Source organism: Mandrillus leucophaeus, unplaced genomic scaffold (assembly GCF_000951045.1).
Source record: "Mandrillus leucophaeus isolate KB7577 unplaced genomic scaffold, Mleu.le_1.0 Scaffold221, whole genome shotgun sequence".
Lineage (NCBI taxonomy): Eukaryota > Metazoa > Chordata > Mammalia > Primates > Cercopithecidae > Mandrillus > Mandrillus leucophaeus.
The window spans coordinates 1,955,987-1,976,643 of NW_012102266.1; the positions used below are offsets into that span (position 1 = coordinate 1,955,987).

At 35.7% G+C, this 20,657-nt stretch overlaps 1 protein-coding gene across 1 annotated transcript in view; it reads left to right on the forward strand.

Annotated features, from left to right (window-relative positions):
- Nucleotides 1-20,657, forward strand: part of FBN2 (fibrillin 2) — a 285,975-nt gene that overhangs the window by 173,681 nt on the left and 91,637 nt on the right. Inside the window, exons 16-20 of the mRNA XM_011981192.1 lie at nucleotides 2,133-2,285; nucleotides 4,969-5,022; nucleotides 6,648-6,773; nucleotides 9,531-9,656; nucleotides 14,072-14,191. Of these exons, the coding sequence (XP_011836582.1) occupies nucleotides 2,133-2,285; nucleotides 4,969-5,022; nucleotides 6,648-6,773; nucleotides 9,531-9,656; nucleotides 14,072-14,191 (579 nt within the window). The remainder of the gene's footprint in view (nucleotides 1-2,132; nucleotides 2,286-4,968; nucleotides 5,023-6,647; nucleotides 6,774-9,530; nucleotides 9,657-14,071; nucleotides 14,192-20,657) is intronic.

Consider the following 20,657-nt stretch of genomic DNA (forward strand, 5'->3'; position numbering starts at 1 on the left):
AAAAAAAAAAAAAAGAAAGAAAGATAAAGAAAAGGAAGGGAGGGAGGGAGGGAGAAAGGAAGGGCATGCAGAAATCTGCTAACATATGGAAAAGGTGCATTTAGGTCCAATCTGTCGCCAGAGCATTCATGTGAGCATATTCTGATGGTGCTACTGGTATTGTTCCTCTTATCCTATCCTGTGTACAGTGGTTCAGTTACATTTGAATAGTATACTATGAGCTAGGTTGCCAGTTTGGGGTCTTTGAATGGGAAAAGGTCAGTAGGGAGATAGTGAGTTATCTCAATTGATTGTTCACAGTATCAGTTACGGATAGAACTCCTTGTTCTACTTTTCCTCCCTTCTCACTGCTGCACTTTACTAGTCTTAGAAAAAAAATAGAAGAGGGAAATAAGGTGGTCACCACTTTTTTTTAAGTACTTCAGGGGTGTCCTAGGCACTGTGCTTAGTGCGTAACAAATATACTTTCATTTACTATGCAAACTGTATCCTTATTTAATGAATAAGGAAGATGTTAAGTAATTTATGTAAGATCATCTTGTGGGGATCTGAACCTTGGGAAGTTTATGTCCCTAAAACCCACGCATAAGTTATGCTACTTTCTTTGTCATGAAACTTCTGGTGTTGGGCACTCTAAAGAGATTAGTTCACCTGTAATGCAAACTACCATATATAACATGTCTCACTCTTCCAGTGAGCTCCATGGGCCTTTTATCTGCTTGCTTCTAAAAATTCTGCATGGCATATGCTCTAAACTCAAAAGCAGAAATAACTTTGGCTGTTCATGAATGCCTTCCAAGATCATCAGTAATGCCCGAAGAACTCACAAAAATCATAATGGAAATCATGAACCATGTTGTATTTGTGCAAATTTGCCTTCAAGTGAAATCTGTGCTTGTGTGTATCTCAGAGGATACACTGCCAAACTCAGCCACAGCAGAGGCAGCACAGGGTTCTCTTGAGTTGACTCCTTAGGGATGGGGTTGGTGAATCCCATGGCCTCCTTCCATTTAAGCACACACGTATCTCATTTTTAATGCAGCCATAAATCACTGTTTTAATCAAAAATGCCCCCAGGTCATAAGAAATTACTGGATGACCATTTTGCATAACTAGCAGATAAAATTTTTTTCCAACAAGTTGTGAATAGTTACAGGTATTTATAATAGAGGTGATCTCTGGTAAAATTGCCAGGTCAGTATACTGCTTAAAAATTGTACTGGTTCTTTGCCCTTTATGATCTGAGTTTTTTATAGTTCACCGTTTACTGTCTCATAAAGTTGTAGGATATTTTATGAGAATTAAGAGAGAACTAAGCAGAATATGCTTCTTTGGGGTATAGCATTACTTACTACAAAGAGGAAGAGTTTTGGAAGTCACATAAACCTTGTCTGAACCCCAGCTCAGGCACTGGATATTCAAGGACTTCAAACTACATAGGTAGCTGTGAACCTCGTCTTTCTCATCTATAAAGTGTATGTAATGACCACTCCTATAGAGCTATAGACCTGACTGTTCAATGAGATAATGTCTGTAAAGCAATGAGCACAATGCCAAGAGCACATATGGTAGTTAACTATTTTTATAACTGGATTTACTGAGTTTCTGAGGTTAAAACAGTCACAAGCAGTATCCTGGGGGTTGAAAAGAAAGGCCTCCTAACTCGGAAAGTGGGAGTAAGAAATCTCATGCCCAAGCAGTATCACCTTAAGGTAGATTAACTTCATTGCACTTCATTGTTCATGAGAACTTCCAAAATTGAAATAAGAAGTGTCATTTTGAATATAGCATAGGCAGTGATTAGAGCTCCAAGTATTCTTTATAACTGTGGAAATATCCTAAGTTCCATGAAAGGTTTGTAAGGATACATTGGACAGTGGATACTGTGTAGCTCATAAAACTTACTAAAAAAAACAAACTAGAGTCGGTGATATGCATCCGTTCTTTTCCTCACTCAGAAAACATTTGTTGATTTCCTAACACTATTAGATGCCAAAGATGCACAATAAAAGTCTCAGATGCCCTTGAAAAGCTTCCAATCTAGTGGCCACTTAGGTTAAGAGAAGCCTTCTGTTTCGAAATCTCTTTGTCTCTATCACTGCCTCAAGTCATTGTTTTTGTATATTCTTTAGATACTCACATGCGCAGTACCTGCTATGGAGGAATCAAGAAAGGAGTATGTGTGCGTCCTTTCCCTGGTGCAGTGACCAAGTCCGAATGCTGCTGTGCCAATCCGGACTATGGTTTTGGAGAACCCTGCCAGCCATGCCCTGCAAAAAATTCAGGTAGTCATATGTGCCATTTTCAGAGTTGATAAAGAATCAAGAAATGCAACCTTAGATGTTTGGCCAAAGAGAACATCAGCTCTTAAGTGTTTCATCATTAATTTTAACTGAAGAAAAGAAAGCCAATCCTGTATTGATATGTGAGGCATATAATAAGGAGATTTGGCTTGTGTTTATGTATGATTTCTAGGCCGACAGAACACAGTGAATAAAAAAATCTATTTGCTGGCTGAGTGTGGAGGCTCACGCCTGTAATCCCAGCACTTTGGAAGGCTGAGGCAGGGAGATCACTTGAAGCCAGGATGAGACCCTGTCTTGGCAGAAAAAACAAAAAATTCTTAATTAGCTAGGTGTGGTGGCACACATCTGTAGTCCCACCTACTAGGGAGGCTGAGGTGCGGGGCATCACTTGAGCCCAAGGGTTTGAGGCTGCAGTGAGCCATCATTGTGCCACTCCACTCCAGCCTGGGTAACAGAGTGAGATGCTGACTCTTTAAAAAAACAAACAAAAATCTATTTACTTATATATTTGTGATTATTATAAGAGGTTTTTTTTACTTGAACATGATAGCCTCAGTTTCCTTGATCTGTGCTGTCATAGTGAAGACAAATAGCATAAAATTTACTTACCACTTTCAAGGTTATAAACACAACAAGAACTCAATTTGATTTTATATAGATGTGTGTGTGTGTGTGTGTATATATATATATATAAAGATCTCTCTATATATGTATATCTTGACACCAAGTGGTCTCAAGTCACAGTCTCAGACAATAATTCCAAACTCTTAGGTCAATAAGATTGACTCTTGTCTATTCATACTTTAACTAAACCCGTATTGAATGTATATTGAATATATGTGAGTACAGTAGGGATTCTAACATAAACACAGTCTGTGTTTTTCCTTAAAGTTTTGAGTAGTTGAGAATACAGGCAGGTAAATGTATAAATTGTGATTTAGTGTAATTAGCACCTTAAAAGGTTCATAAACAAGTTTGGAGAGAGCACAGAGGAAGGAGCAATTAGTAGCCCAGGGAAGCTGGGAAAGACCTCACAGAAAGGGCACGTTCAGTTTGGTCTTGACAAAAATGAGTAAGAACTTTCCATGTGGAGGGTACAGGAAAGCATTGCTGCAAAGGAAATGTCTTGTAATTCTCCTAAACATCCCAAATGGAGTCTTCATACATGGAAATAATGATTTGATGCATCTGGAAGAATTACTGAGTGTGACCTTTTTTTTCTTTAAAAGAAAGATAGTGAGGAGAACCTAGCTCTAAAATGTACCAAACTGAATTATGCATATTATCAAAGAAGTTCAAAAATTGGTATAAGACTAGACAAAAAGCTAAGTGAACTAATGAAATGAATCTAGAAACCTGAGTATGAATATGAATTAGGATATAACAAAGCATTTTGGAGCAGCAAGGAAAAAGGTTAAATAATAACTATCGTTGATAACTTCTGGAAAAAAATAAGAAGTTAGGTCCCTACATAAAACATTAAAACATAATTTTCTTATAGAATATAAATTCTTTTTTATTTTGTAATGGTAGAAGACTTTCAAAGCAGGCCTAAATAGTAAAATACACAAGTAAACTAGAAAAATATTTTTATGCATCATTTCTTAATCTTTATAGAATTTACATTAATCAATAAGGAAAGTTGAAATCCTCTATAGAAAAAAGAGCAGGATTTCAGAAAGTAGAAATTCAAAAGGAAGAATACCATGTAAAAAGATGCTCACGCTCCATAAAATTAAAAATAAAATACAGTGCCATTTTTGTTTAGCAGATTGGTATACTTGATTGATTCTTCCCAGTGATAATGAGGGTATTAAAAAAATGAATACTGTCTTATACTGCTGATAGAAGGGTTATTTGGGGGCATTTTAGGAGGGGAAGAACTATCTAAAACCTTAAAAGGGGCATAAACTTTGAGAGTTTTACTTATAAGAGATTATCCTAGTGATATAATTAAACTTCATATTATTTATGATAGTTGCTAAAAGTTGGACAAACCTAATTTCACCAGTAAGAGATTGATCGAATAAATGTGGTACCTCTACGTAACTGAGAAAACAATATTAAATGGCCTATTCAGTGGGACATTGACATGATATGTCTGTGATAGAGTACCCAGCAACCAAGTCTGCTTCTCCACTTACAACTTCTGTGACCTTGGTCAAGTTACTGCACTTTTCTGTGTTCCTCTTTTTCTCACTTGTAAAAAAGAAAATACAGTAGTATTGAGTTTGTGGTATTGGGAAGATTAACTAAATTGTTAGATGTAAAATGTAGAACAATACCAGGCACTTGGTAAGTACTATGACCTACATTTTGGCTGCTACTATTTTATTATTGAGGAAAAAGTTAAATATCAAGCTCTGTAAGACCATTTATATTTTTCTTAAAGTTTCTTTATGTAGAAAATATTAGTAACATTTATATATATTAATAATATTCAGGCTGATTATTACAAGTGATTTTTATTTACTCCTTTATGCTTTTTTATGAGTTCAGAATTTTATAATAATCGTGTGCTAGAAAATGGTAATTTTTTTCACTTTAAAAACTAATGCACAAATAATTCTTCCTAATGGGTAGTTTTGAGATTATGAAATGATTTGTATATGGAATAAGTATAGTTAAGTTTTTAATTCTTCTATTTCTTTTTGTCATACAGCTGAATTCCATGGCCTTTGTAGTAGTGGAGTAGGTATCACTGTGGATGGAAGAGGTAACTCTAGTTAATCTCAATTTTATAATAATCATATGACATAATTGTATAGGTTTATAATTATAATATTGTGATTATTTTTAATATGAAAATGTAATATTATAAAATAATAAGATTATCTCCTAGAGCAGTGGTTATAAGCTAGATGATATTAAGTGATATGTAGATGCACATTTTCATCTTGGATAAATATTTATCTGTTAAATATACATTGTTAAAAATGTCACTAACAAACTACCCTCCTGATTTCTTGCAATCATTGCTTAAGAATAGATGTGACATTTAAGTTAAAAAAAAAAAAAGAGTGAGTCAATTTTATGAGAAAATATTAAGTACTGGTGCAGATAGGGTTAGAAAAATAAATAGTATTCAAGAGATATTGGATATGGATCAAGTTTGAGATATACTGGCTGAAATAATTTGTTAAGACTATGTATACCTAAGAATAATAAAATGTTTCTCTCCAAGTAAAGAAGTAAGATTCACTAAAATTTTTCTTGCTTTCAATTTTGTATTATGGTTAACAAAACTCCAATATGGAATCTTGAACACTTAAGTACATATGTGTTTATAATTTTCAAATTCTTTTATATTTTAGTATACATATAGATTCATTTATACATTAATAAAATGGGTGTTATTAATCTTCTATATCTATGAATATGTATATATAAGAAGAATATATATATAACCATATATATATATATATGTATTCTTCTACCCTTGTGTTTGAGAAGGCTTTAGTCAAGTTGTAGATGGTAGGCAGTAATGTTGAATCTTTATAATAAACATCCAAGCCAGAGTGAAAAGTAAACTTTTACAAGGATGTTTTTCCCAAGTATAAAATGAAAGACATTTCCAAAGTATTTAAGGTCTTCCAAATTATTGAAAACAATAGCATCAAAATTTGAGCTTGGTGACCAAAATTTGATTTTGGGCTTACTCTTTCATTATATTTCCTGACAATATAGCCTCTCCAGCAGAGCCAGTCACTATTGGAAACTACTTGATCATTCATACAAGCACATCAGTGCACAAGTTCCACTTCCCCTCGGTGATACAGTAGTAGTAGTCATGTTTGTGGCTCGTTATAAAATATCATGTTCTGAAGCATCCACGTTTAAAGTGTCCTCTCCGTTAATTTCACATATCAGCAATGAAAAACACTTACTAAATATTACTTGACCACAGAAAAAGTAATAAAATAGAAATATCCTGTACCTTTGGGGACCATAAAATTATGTGGGCCACCCTAATAAATCCCTGTCTTTTAATTAGATAGGTACAATATCTATCAAATCAAGTTTTCCTTTGGATTTTGAGCCAACCGCCTTTAAATTGTCTTTATTAATTTTATCATAAATACTGGCATATTTCGTGATTTAACTCTTTGAATTTCTGCCAGCTTCTTTCATTTTTCTTTTGATTTACCAGTGAAGTGTCCTATGTCTCTCAGTTTTATTTTCTTACTCCTTGTTTTCAGTTCCTTTTCCTTTCTGAAAGGCAGGCAAATAGTGAGTTTGCAGAGTTAAACACTTCATATGTTGAATGGTCTTTATTAGACCTGCATTTATCAACAAACAATAACATATGTAGGAGCATTAAACTTTCAATATTTAATGCAGATATCAATGAGTGTGCTTTGGATCCTGATATATGTGCCAATGGGATTTGTGAAAACTTACGTGGTAGTTACCGTTGTAATTGCAACAGTGGCTATGAACCAGATGCCTCTGGAAGAAACTGTATTGGTAAGTTATTTGTTATATTTATGCAAGAACCTTTCATATAGTTTAATCCCATGGATTATACTAGCAGTAAAAACACAAATAAATGATTAAAACTAAAAACCAGACAGTTTTTCTTGTTTTCTTCATATTATACATTGATAGGAAAATATCAGAATCAAACAAATTTTGTTACATAGTAACAAACTTCTTGGTGGTACCTATTCGTTTTTAAAATATTCTTTTCCCAAATTAACATACTCAGTTATTAGCCTGTTGTTTTCCTGAATGTACCTTAATCCTGTAATTTTTTACTAAGAATTTGACTTCAAAAATTAACAGGTCAGTATGGATAAAAGTAAGTCAAGAAAATAAAGTGTTACAGGTTGAGAGAATTTTGACTTCATAAAGAAACAACCAGTTGCCACAATATACCTAAACATGACAACTAAGACAAAGGTATTTCCTTTTCTAATTATAAGAGAATGATTGACGAAACTCAAGTATGTAATTTATGTTTAACAAAAGGAAGAGGAGGAGGATGAAAAGGTTTGACAGTCTTATTGTTTTCTATTAGTGCAAGATTTTCCCACAAAGCATTTAGGTGGACTTTTATAAAATAAATGTTACTCAATCCGTCATTGTGCATGATAGTTTTACAACTATTCACTGATGGCTTTTACAACCAAGTGTTAATGATTATGATTAGGAAAGGAACAGATTTTTCTGTGTTTCTGGTAGTGGCTTTTATTATTGAACATATTTGTTTGATTTGGAGTTGAAGACATACATACCGATGGATGTAAAAGCTCTATTTATCTTATGTGCTATAATAGTACCAAGCAAAGATTATTGACCATTTCTAACAATATGTAAACTATGCCAGCTTTTACTCTCCAGAAGTGAAGTCCAAACTTCCCCTTTTTACATGGATACCAGTCATGTGGTTAGGTGAATCACAACCTACCCTAACAACCTCTTTATAACTTGATTATTTCTATAAAAATCCTATTTTCAAATAAAGTCACATTCTGAGAGACCGGGTTTTAGGATTTCACCATATCTTTTTTAAAGGACACAATTCAATCCATAGCTTAGAAAAATGGGTTAAAAAATTGTGATGCAGGCTAAGCGCAGTGGCTAACTCCTGTAATCCTAGTACTTCGGGAGGCTGAGGTGGGCAGATCACCTGAGGTTAGGGGTGGACCAGCCTGGCCAACATAGTGAAACCCCCCTCTACTAAAAATACAAAAATTAACCGGGCATGGTGGCACGTGCCTGTAATCTCAGCACCCAGAGGCTGAAGCAGGAGAATCACTGTAACCCGGGATGTGGAGGCTGCAGTGAGTGGAGATCATGCCACTGCACTCCAGCCGGGGTGACAGATCGAGATTCCATCTCAAAAAAAAAAGAAAAAAGAAAAGAGAAAAGAAAAGGAAGGGAAGGGAAGAGAGAGTAGAGAAAGAAAGCAAGCCAGCAAGAAAGAAAATTGTGATACAGTCACAATTTGTATACATATTAGACTATTATGGGAAAAGCTATGGTAGTCCAGTGCCTAAAATATAATGTTAATTTTTAAAGTATCAAGATTCACAGTTGGAGCAAAAACAAGATCAAGAAGGGAAAAGATCAGATAATACACAAAAGAATATTATCAGTGATGATGGAATTACAGATGTTTTTCTGATCTGTTTTCAAAATCTCCACAGTATCAGTATATTATTTAATAAGGGACAATTATTATTTGCAAGACTAGAAATGTAACTTTAAGTAAAAGAGCTCTTCACTCTAAACTACAGTGTTTATTGCTTTTTGTCACTACACTTGCAAAAATGGAAGGATAGGAAGGTTAAAATGTGAGGCCAGGTGCGGTAGCTTATGCCTGTAATCCCTGCACTTTGGGAGGACAAGCTGGGAGAATTGCCTGAGGCCAGAAGTTCCAGAACAACCTGGGCAACATAGTGAGATACCATCTCTAAAAAAAATTGTTTTAAGTTGGCCAGGCATGGTGGCACATGCCTGTAGTCTCAGCTACTTTTGGAAAGCTGTGGCAGGAGGATTGCTTAAGCCAAAAAGTTCAAAGCTTCAGCGAGCTGTGATTGCACCACTGCACTACAACCGGAGAAACAGAGTGAGATCCTGTCTCAAAAACAAACAAAAAACTCATTGTGAGCTGCTTAAACTGGAGGTTTAGATGATATTCTCTAGGCTGTTCTGGACTGCTAAAAGAGTATGCAAAATACATCATTTTCATTAATAACTAACTTTCTGAGATAAAAACATAATGGAAAAAGATTAATGAATATCTTTTTTTTTGACTACTGTTTAATGCATTTTTTAACCATCTGGGACATGAAGACATAAGGCATTCTTTTGAAAAATTTTAATCATAAAAAATGCCTTCTGTTACTTTTATTATACATAAGCAAGTATACAGGCAAATGAATTTAACCTTTTGATATATTTTATGAATGCTTTAAAAATGTATCTAATATAATATCATTGCAGGACTAAAAGCAAGTGAAGTAGAGATGTGCCTTTCCAAGCTAGCACATACTTTCCAGGGATTTAAAAGCATCTTAAAATTAGCCACTAGCATAAGAATATCCCATTTGAATAAGACTAAATATATTTTGCTTAGGATGAAGAGTGTGCTGTGATACAGACTATGTCACAGAGAAGAAAGAGGGAAATAAAACAAATAACAAAATTAAACATTGCTGCCCACTATAATACATGCTTAAATATGTGTATCTCCTGTCTTCCAACGGTTGCTTTCAGACATTGATGAATGTTTAGTAAACAGACTACTTTGTGATAACGGATTGTGCCGAAACACGCCAGGAAGTTACAGCTGTACGTGCCCACCAGGGTATGTGTTCAGGACCGAGACAGAGACCTGTGAAGGTAAGAGCTGTCTTCCTTGCCTTATTTGTGAATAGTGAGTACCTGGAGTTGTATAAACATCAATTACAGTGATGAAGCAATGTAGTGAAAGGAATATTGTTTGAATATTTTATTTTATAATCTCGTTTAGCTAATCTGTCAGTTTTTGAAATAGTAAGGCCCTAACACAGTTTACAAACACCATGAATTTTGTTCCACTCAGACAAAGTATCAACACACATTTGGAACAAACATTTTAAAGTGAATAAAAAAGAAACCACTGGAAGAAGCCAGATTGTTTTACTTGCTGAAATAGAATGTCAGATAGTTGTTTACTGTGTTTTCCCCTTTTCAGAACCACTCTGATCCATTAATGTAGGAACCTGAATTATAATGGAAAAGTTAACTCTTAGATGAAATGATTGATATACCCAAGAGGTTGGCCCACAAAATATTTGAGGCCTAAGTAAAAATGATAACTTTAATGTGTTTTTAGTCTAAGAGAATTGTCCTTTCCATTTGATAATTTAAAAGTTGTCATTTGGGTTTGTAGACCATAAACTAGTGTTTAAAAGCTTCTTTGTTTTCTTCTAATCACATATTTTTGCAGTGAAAGTTACTTAAATGAGTTAAATGGTTAGAGAAGTCTTCATTTTCAGTGAGATACTGGCTAAGCAGTGAGTACATTGAATTATGGTTTTGTATCTTGATCAAAGTACTGTATATTTCAGAAAAATCTGTGGTATGAATACTAGTCATTGTTCCTGTTTAAATCTCACTGTGTGGGCCTACAGAAGGGTCGCATAACAGTCTCAAATCCAATTACTACTTTGGAATAGTAACTTTTAAGAAAAGATTTGATCTTTGATGATTGTGGAATAGCCCCCTCCCTTTTTTTTTTAATCTGTTAAAGTATTTGTTTTTTTCATGGTGCCACAGCCAAGAAAACTGCCGTAGTAATATTATTCAAAAAGATGTTAACATTCTCTCTTCATCTTACTGTTTAACTTCAAAGCATTCTTGTGAACAGAAACCAGTTAGGACTATAGAACAAGATGTCAAAACACAAATGACTCTGCTGAAGTCAATGAAATGCAATTACAAAGTGCAGTGCTAACTTTGAATTGAATCGGAGGGGCCACTAGAAAACAATAATTAGCCTAAAGAAAAAAAAAAAGAAAACTTCAGCATAAAATGCCCTTTTTCTAAACTTACTTCTGGTGACAGTTTCCCCTGTTGTCCAACATCTTTGCAGGAACTCCTCAAAGAGGAGTGCTCATTCCATTCCCACTGAAAATACTTGAAGGTTCGTCTTCTCCGTAGATGAGTTAAGAGTTTGGAATATCTTTCAATAGGTTATGAGAGCCCTCTTTTTAAACCAGCTCAGGCTTCTCAAATGTATTCAACTACAGAGTCTCTATTTTCTAGATCCCACTCCCATCTCTAACACCAATTCTTCAAAATGCTCTGAGAAACGTACTTTATGAAAAAGTATCCTAGCCATATTTCCTCTATGATTTCTTTGGAAAGATAGAAGAAGGGATTTTAAAGGTTTTTGTTTTTCCTGATTTTCTACACTTCCTTCCTACAGTCTTTTTTCAGTTTTGTCTGTTGTCTGTTGTCTGTTGGAGGATAAGCTTCCGTTAAATCTCAGGAAACTTAGAAAGCAAGAGCAGGGTGGGAGGTCATCTTGATTTAACTAGGAAACTGATGATTTTTAGAACTGGTTTCCCTGTCTAGGAAAATACTTTCTGGTGCTATCGTGTCTCTTACATGATTTAGTTCCTAATGCGGAACTAAATGGATAGTGTCTGGTTCTATTTGCTATGTACACTGAATTATCAATGATTATTTATGGACGAGTTAAGATAGAGTACAAAGGTTCTGAGAGTTGAAATACCAAAGAAGTTAAAATCAGAGACTCTCCTGCTTACATGAACAGTTAAGAGTAGGAGCTGGTGGTGTTTAATAGTGTAACATAAGGTGATTATGTAAATATTAAGGCACTTTCATACCAAATTAGGCAACAGTGAGTGTTAGAAAGAGTAATCTTCACTTATTACAAGCATACTTATTCTTAAGCTGAGAGATTTATTTAATGAAAAAACAATTTTTTGTCTGTCATTCATAGGAAAGAAGTTCATGTTATGTAAATAGAGAAGAAATGATAGACAACTCTTTTGGCTCCAGCCTTATGACATTGAAGGAAATAAAAATGATTTATCATGGGAAAACTAACCAAATAACTGTTATTTCTACACTTTCTTCCCACTGTTATTTGCATTTCATTAAGAGTTTTGCAAAGAATAGACTTGAAGGCTACTAATCTCTTTTTCCGTTGAGTTGCTTTCTTATTTCTACCGTTGCATTCAAACAGTAAATGTTTCTGTCTGAAGCAGTTCTCTTCATTCTCTTCTTTCTGAATTAATTTCCAAAGACTAGACAGGGAATTATTAGCAGATTCATTGCAAATCTTAGCTTTTTCTTGTGTATTTGTCTTGTGCACTGATTTTGTCATTCATGTTTTCAACAGACTATTTTAAATATATAACAAATAGCACTAATAATAAAGTTCTTCTATATTTCAGATTGAAGTTACAGAAACTTTGTTTCTTTTTTTGTTTGAGCTCTGAGAGTCTGTGAAAGTTAAAATTTTTACAGCAAGCACTGTGGTTTAGATTGTGTTTCCAGTGACATAACTAGTTAAATGTAAACCAGATGTGCTTTGAAGTTTATTTCCAGGAATGTACAGTGAACTGTTTCAATTCCTGGTTCCATGACATTTATAACATAACAACATATTATTTAAAGGAAAACTAAATAGTTGATATTTGTAGTTGTCAGTGCATATGTTTATAGTTTCTGAATTCATAATTGCTTAATTTAAAATAGAGATTTTAAAAACACACAGTATTGAAATTCTTTTTTCAGGCTTCTTACAAATGAAATTAATAGGTTTATATGTGGTATATCCTTAGATTAGTTATCTGCTTCTTTTATGGTTAACTGGTTTCTTTTTTACATTGTGTTTTTATGAAAGAGTTTTTATACTCTGGGATTGATGTTTTCATTAGAAATCTGTGCTATATTTACAAAATCTCTTCTTTTATTTTTAAGAGGTTTTCTCACTATTAACAACCTGAAAGCAAAATACATTCATATTTCTTCAAACAATTTATATATCAAGAATTAAATTAGCACCTGGATATTCCTTCAGTAGTGTTGAAGTAACAAAGTGTTTTTCACATTGATTTTTAAATTTGCATGTGAAGTCCACTGACAAAAAAAATCAACTGTGAGTCTCGCTCTTTCAGGATTAAAGTCTTCTACCTATTTGTTTACATGCTTTCCTCAGTAAACTGCTTTATAATAAATTCAAAGAAATATTTAGAGAAAGAAAAAGTATTCTTGTGAACTTAAAAACCCCAGTGTTCGATATAAAATGCCTTGAGAACTATTGACCTGTTTCAGATAATTAACTTAGTAAAGAAAACTGTGTGCCACTTCTTAAAAGTGTACCACTTTAGAAGTGGTTGAGTTTACACTGAAAATGTCTTCAATTTTGTTCATAGTACTTTACCTGAAGCTTGTGTTTCTTTCTCATTGACTCATGTGTTAAACTATTTCACATTACAGGCTTGACATTTTCTCTAATCACCACTTGAGAACATAGGCATAGGGCAGTTCTGCTTACTTCTGACCATCAACAGGAATTGTTTATATTATATGATTTCATGCATATTGAATTATATTTGATTTGAATATTTCATTCAGATCAAATTAATGATTGTAGAGGCCTATTTAAAGCAATTATTTCTACTTGATCAAGTTTTCTAATTTTTATTTTACCACCATTAGTTGTATTAAAAAATAACTAAGCAAACTAAACATGTAAATGTGAAGAACTAAAGACAGAGAAGGTGGATAGGGACTAGAGGAGAGTTATGTACCCACCATGAATGTTTCAGTCCTTATTTTCTGATTCGTACCCAAGAGCTTGGAATTAAAGCAGCATTGTGATATTTTGCTTCCAAGATGGACTTTTTAAGTTTTTCAGAGCCCCATTAAACCATAAATGATCAAAGCAATCCACCTTTGTTTGTGCACAGGATGTTGCTCCTGGAATTACATATTATTATGTGGGGGAAAAAATCCAATGTATGTAAAGTTGTGATGACATATTGAAAAAGCATGTAACTGAACTCTTTCCCAATAGGCTGATCGCTGTGGTCCTACTGAGTTCCCAATCCTATAGATGTGTATCCACAATGTAAAATGCATGCCTCCATTCCCCATTCACTTTATGCTTCATAGATCCATATTAAAATTACCAGAGCCAAGTTTACCAGACATTCTGGCATTGCATGGCTTGTTGGAATAATATTTTCCAGAAACACATGGCAGTTCTAACAGAATCTTTTCCTTCTGGATTGTAGATATAAATGAATGTGAAAGCAACCCATGTGTCAATGGGGCCTGCAGAAACAACCTTGGATCTTTCAATTGTGAATGTTCGCCCGGCAGCAAACTCAGCTCCACAGGATTGATCTGTATTGGTAAGATTCATACACAATACTGATGCTTCAGTTTCACTGCTAAGATCAGCACAGATCTCAGGCCTTACTACAGATAAAAACAGAATATGATTCCAAAAAGAAAAGAATTACGCATTACATTAGTTGTTTTTACTCAGTATCGACATAGAGGTAAAACATAATAGCATTAATTAGGCAGCCTATTCAATTTTTGTTAGATTCTAGAAATCTTCCTTTCATATAAGTAGATATATTATGCTATAACTTATAATCATTTCCATACCACACACATATGCATATCCGTTACCCTAAAAATGCCTTAGGCAGCAATATAATCAAATCTCCACTGCATACTTTTTTTATAAACAAACTTCGATGGCAAACAAAAAATGTGATGAAATTTGGATTCAGTTAACAGGACAAGAATTTGAAGCTTTTAAACACATAGAGGGAATTTATTATTTTTTCTTTTTTTCCATCAATCATAAACTTTTGGGCTTCAAGGAAGAGAAGATAACTGTTTTCTTGCTTTTGGAATTCTCTAGGGGAAATTATTCTAAAACATCTAAACTAGCATCTTTCAATATGTCTCAAAACATTTAAAGTCAGTTCTTGATAATGACATAGGATATATATTAAAGAAGATTGATCTGTTACTGCAAGGAAAAATCCAGCATATAAAAGGGAACAAAACTGTCCCAGTAATTTTTCCGTACTTCCAGCATCTGTGGTTCCATTCACTAGGCCTATACAGTTCACATCATTAGCTAGTATCCACCTTTAAGGGGAACTAAATATATATTCCAAATAGGAAGATATTTCAGTTTTACATAGTGCCAAATTAACTGGCAGTTTTTATTATCTAGCCAAAATGAATCTTTAGTTTCATATTTGTCAAAGACAATAGTTTTTTCAGTAGTATGTCTGATGTTAACCATATTTAGCTGGATGCTAGAGTATCTGTTTGTTACGTAAAGACAAATGACCAAGTCCAAAATTATCAATGAAAACCTTCTCTTTGGAAACACCAGCTCCTCGTTTCCCAATGAGGTACAGCTGGTGAAATTTGAGCCTTGTTCAGCTCTCCATATTAGGAAATAGACTGCCATCTGCCTGGGGCATTACTTTTTTTCTTATAGAATTCCGGGCTGGGTTGGTGGGGGAGCCAGCGGGGTGTGTGGGTTGGATGCAGTAAAGCAGAAATATTTTTGCTAAGCCACAATTTCCAATTGAGATGGAGTCATTTTATTATGCAAAGGAAATGAATTCAGCATTAATCAATTAATGTCTCAGAAAACTAAATCTGCATGCCACTTGAGCATCAAAGATACTTCGTTTTTGCCTCATCATGTAGACTTCCATTATTTTGGCCTTTTGCCCTTATATTTATTAACCAAAGAAGAACAAAGACTTTTTACCCCCAAGTCTTTATGTCATTCTTCCAATTGCCAACAACTAACCACCACCATATTTTTCTCAGTCAATGTATTGTGTGCTTTCATTTATTATTATTAAATTTGAATAGCCCAGTGCAGAGCTGCTCAAAATGCAATTTCCATAATATTTTTAAATTTTAGACATTATTTTATGTACTTTTTTATTAAAAAGAGAATTCTAGTTGCAAAAGAAAATAACAAATAGTAAAATATACACAGGAAAAGTCAGGAATGTATAATAGGACTGTCAGTGGCTCTCATCAGTGGTTAGCCTGCAACTTTCTCTTCCACAGGGTCCAGGTCATTACATTTTGAAATTTCATGATATGATTACTGATTTAAAATTACATTAGATTATATATGAATTAGTTGAATACTATGAATATTTAAGGATTTAGAATCTATTTTTCAAGCTTTCTAAATATAAATTAATCTTAAACTGTTCTGCAAACTGCTTAAGAAGACTATGGTGTTCTGGTTGAATATGGTTAAATGTAATAGAACGATGCATTTGATTAATCTTTCATGCATTATACTGCTGTGGTTTGATGGTTCTATGTAATCCAGACCAGTTTCCCTCATCTTTGGCTTGGGTCTGCACTCTGTCTTCAACTTGCGTGGACATATGGCTGTGACCACTCTGCTGTCAAATCCAATGGTCTATTCTCATTCCTCACCTTAGATTATTAGCAGTATTTGTCACAGTTCATTACTCACTCTTTCTAGAGAAATTTTGCATTTTTGGCTTCCCAGGCACAACTCTCTTCTCCTTTGACTTTTAGGGCTCATTTTCTCTTTCCTTTACTGAGTCCTCCCTATCCTCCTAACCTTTAACCTGAAGTGTTCCGCCAGTCTGTCTTTGGACCTCTGTTTGTCTTTCTACACTCATCCTCAAGAGCCTCTGTGTTGAGTCTCACATGTGTCACTCTAGTTGATAATGGAATTCTAGGCCTCAACCTTGCCACCGATTCCAGATTTGTGTTTCCAACTGTCTGTACAGTGTCTCCACTTGGATGGCTCATCAATATCTCAAATTCCCATGTCTGAAACCAAATTCCTGTGTACTGGCTTGAACCCGAGTCTCCCAGGAACATTTCCATCTCGGCAGATGGCAAATCCGTTCTTCTAGCTGCCACCCCTCAAAACCTTGGCAGCATCCTTGATGTCTTTTTCTCAAGCTGCACATGGAAGTCATCAGCAAACCTATTGATTGCACTGAAGTTTATCCACATTTCAACCCCTTCTCACCATCACCACACCAACCCCCAATCCAAGTCACCATCATTTCTCTTCGTAATTACTGCTATAGCCTCTACCTTAGCTTCTTTTCCCCATACTCTAGTCAGTTCTCCACATAGTCACCAGGCAACCCTTTTAAAACATAAATCAGAGCATATCATTCTTTGTCCAGGAACCCTGTCTAGGAAAACCTTGGCTTCTCATTTCATTCAGTAAAAGCTCAAGTCCTAGCCGAAGCCTGTACTCTCCTCATGATCGTGCCCCTGCTCTGCCTCCCGCCCCCTCAGCCTGAACTAGACTGGCCTACTTCCAGCTCCTGCATCAGACACATGCCCACCTGAAGTCCACTGATCTATCGGCAGGAATGTTTTTCACTCAGATTTGCAGGGTTCTCCTTATGTCTGTATTCAGATGCCACATTGTAAGTCATGATTTCTCTGACCATCCTAGATAAAATAACAGTTTTTCTCCTGTTTCTACCCTCAAGCTAATTACCCTGCTTTATTTTTTGAGAGTTCTTAACTAACTCCTGACTATCTACATCTGTATCTCAGTTGTGTATGAGTATGGGGGCAGGGGTGGGTATACACACACAACAGTGAGTCAGTGGGGAGAGAGGGAGGGAGGATGGAGGAAAGGAATTGGGGAGAGAGAGAAGAGAAGGATGAGCCTGGAGGGGAGTGCAGGGGGCTATCAGTGGATTTGTAGCTTTTCAAGTGTTGATGCAGCACCAGCCTAAAGAATCACAGTGCTACAGAGTGAGGGCTCTGCAGTCAGACTGCATGGGCTTGAATCTTGATGCTGACACTCTACTAGTTGGGTGACCTTGGGTAAATTGGTTGACCTCTGTGTGCCTAAATTTTCTTATCTACCAATTGTACATGATTCACAGGGTTGTTTTAATGAGTAAATAAATACATAACAAAGCCTTCCAGTTCCTGTCACTGTCTTGATAAATCTTAGCAATAACTGTTGTTTATCTTACTTAAAATGATGACAACCAAGGTGATAAATCAGATTAGTCCGGATCAGTAAAAGATCATTTAAATACACAGTAGCCTTACACAAGCATCTCTGTTTCCTCTGTGCTATGGAATTTACAGGTGTAAATCTATAACAAGCCTGTAGTTTGAGACCTGACACAAATGGTTCTCTGCAGTTTTATCCAAACCGAACATTTCAGCCAGAGTGAAAAAACAAAGTGACTGTCTAACTCTTTTTCACACCTTTGCCCCTTAACTTTTTATTCAGTACAGGAGAGAATTGTTTTGTTTCAACCTCTGTCTTGGTGTTTAGGTTGTTGGTAACTTCCTGTGTTTCCTAGGGAATGAGAAATTACTCTTTCTCCCATCATAGGCCCATTACAGTTTAATTGTAATTCCCTTTCTGTGTTTATGGGGGATTTTTTTGTTGTTTTTGTTGTTGAATTTAGAAGTAAAAACTTTTTTTTTTTTTGGAAGACAGGGTCTCACTCTGTCGCCCAGGCTGGAATACAGTGACACGATCTCATTGCAGCCTCTGCCTACCGGGCTCAGGCAATCCTCCCACCTCAGCTTCCTGAGTAGCTGGGACTACAGGCATGTGCCATCACTCCCAGCTAATTTTTGTATTTTTTTGTAGAGACAAAGTTTCACCATGTTGCCCAGGCTGGTCTTGAACTCCTGGACTCAAGCGATCCACCTGCCTCGGCCTCCCAAAGTGCTGGGATTATAGTCATGAGCCACTGTGTCCAGCCAGAAGTAAATTTTATCTGTACATATTATTATTAAAATGAATTTTCAAATAAATACTGTAGGAATACACTTATTCTTTGTTTTCTTCCAACTCTTAGTGCCACAATATGCTATTGAGGTTTTAGTAGAGTGTTTTCCACATCACCCACATCAGAATCACCTGAGGAGTTTGTCAAAATTCAGATTCCTGGGCTGCACACCTGGAAACTTATGAATTGGCATTTTAACAAGCGCCTTGGTAATATTATGCACACTTAACTGAGAGCCACTGCTCTACAAGGAAAACATGACATATGATTTGTTTTAGCCAATTAGTATTTGCCATATCAGCTTTGACTGGATTCCTTATCACTGCTTCAAAATCAGTTAACAATCATTTATTATTTGTTCATTTGAAAAACTTTTCATTGTGCCACCAAAAATATACTAACCATTCATTATTCCCTTTAATCCACATACAATAAACATTTTAAAGTGCATAACATTTCACTGGGTACTCTACCATTCAAAAGGAAGAACTTAAATTTGATGTGGAGTCAGTCTAAAATGTTAGGAATGGTTATCTCTAGAGGATTTCAGGTGATTTTTACATCTCCCCCATACTTCTCTATTTCTTCAAATTGTTTACCATAAGTATGATTTACTTTTTGAACTAGAGATAAATCTACACACACACACACATTTTTTTTTTTTTTTGAGACGGAGTCTTGCTCTGTCTCCCAGGCTGGAGTGCAGTGGCCCCATCTCAGCTCACTGCAAGCTCCGCCTCCCGGGTCCACGCCATTCTCCTGCCTCAGCCTCCCTAGTAGCTGGGACTACAGGCGCCTGCCACCTCACCCGGCTAGTTTTTTTTGTATTTTTTAGTAGAGACGGGGTTTCACCGTGTTAGCCAGGATGGTCTCGATCTCCTGACCTCATGATCCACCCGTCTCGGCCTCCCAAAGTGCTGGGATTACAGGCTTGAGCCACCGCGCCCGGCACACATTTTTTAAATGCCTGAAATAAAATACATCAGATATTAGCCCTAGGAATGCATTAGTGGGGGTTTTGTAAGTGTTTATTCCTTCTTTGTTTTATAGGGGTTTTTTTCTTTTAAATTATTCATCAAATAATTATCAGTTGGAGAAATATTGGCCTCTGTATAACAGAACATACATTGTGTGTGATTATTTAGTAGGGACTTAAGGGAGAAGGAGATTGAAGGATTTTATATGATAAAAGTCTTAAATATCAAAGCATTTGTCATTAAGGATAAATCTTATGAATACTTTTCACACAAGTAATGGTCTTATCATGTTGTTATAGTATGTTAAAAAAGAAGAAGGGTGGGGCGCAGTGGCTCATGCCTGTAATCCTAACACTTTGGGCGGCCGAAATGGAAGGATTGCTAGAGGCCTGGAGTTCAAGACCAGACCAACATGGGCAAAATGGCAATGCTCTGTGTTTCTGAGTACCAGCATAAAATCTTGGACAGCTCCCCTTAGAATATCAATAGATATAATTATATTAATTACTATATTGTGAGAGATATATAGTACATATTACATATATGTAATAAACCATATTTGAATGCAGGTACATGAAAGTGTTTTCAAAGGATATGCTATTAAAAGTGTTTTTTTGGGTTTTTTTTTTGACAAAGTTTCACTCTTGTTGCCCGGGTTGGAGCGCAATGGCACTATCTCGGGTCACTGCAACCTCCACTTCCCAGGTTCAAGCGATTCTCCTGCCTCAGCCTCCTGAGTAGCTGGAATTACAGACGCCTGCTACCACGCCCGGCTAATTTTTATGTATTTAGTAGAAACGGGGTTTCACCATGTTGACCAGGCTGGTCTTGAACTTCTGACCTCAGGTGATTCACCCGTCTCGGCCTCCCAAAGTGTTGGGATTACAGGCGTGAGCCACTGCGCCCAGCCCCGCTATTAAAACTTTTAAAGTATCTTTTTTTTTTTTTTTCCTGGTGGAGATGGGGTTTCGCTATTTTCCCAGGCTGGTCTTGAACTCCTGGGCTCAAGTGATCCTTCTGCCTCAGCCTCCCAAAGTGCTGGGATTACAGGCGTGAGCCACTGCGCCCAGCCC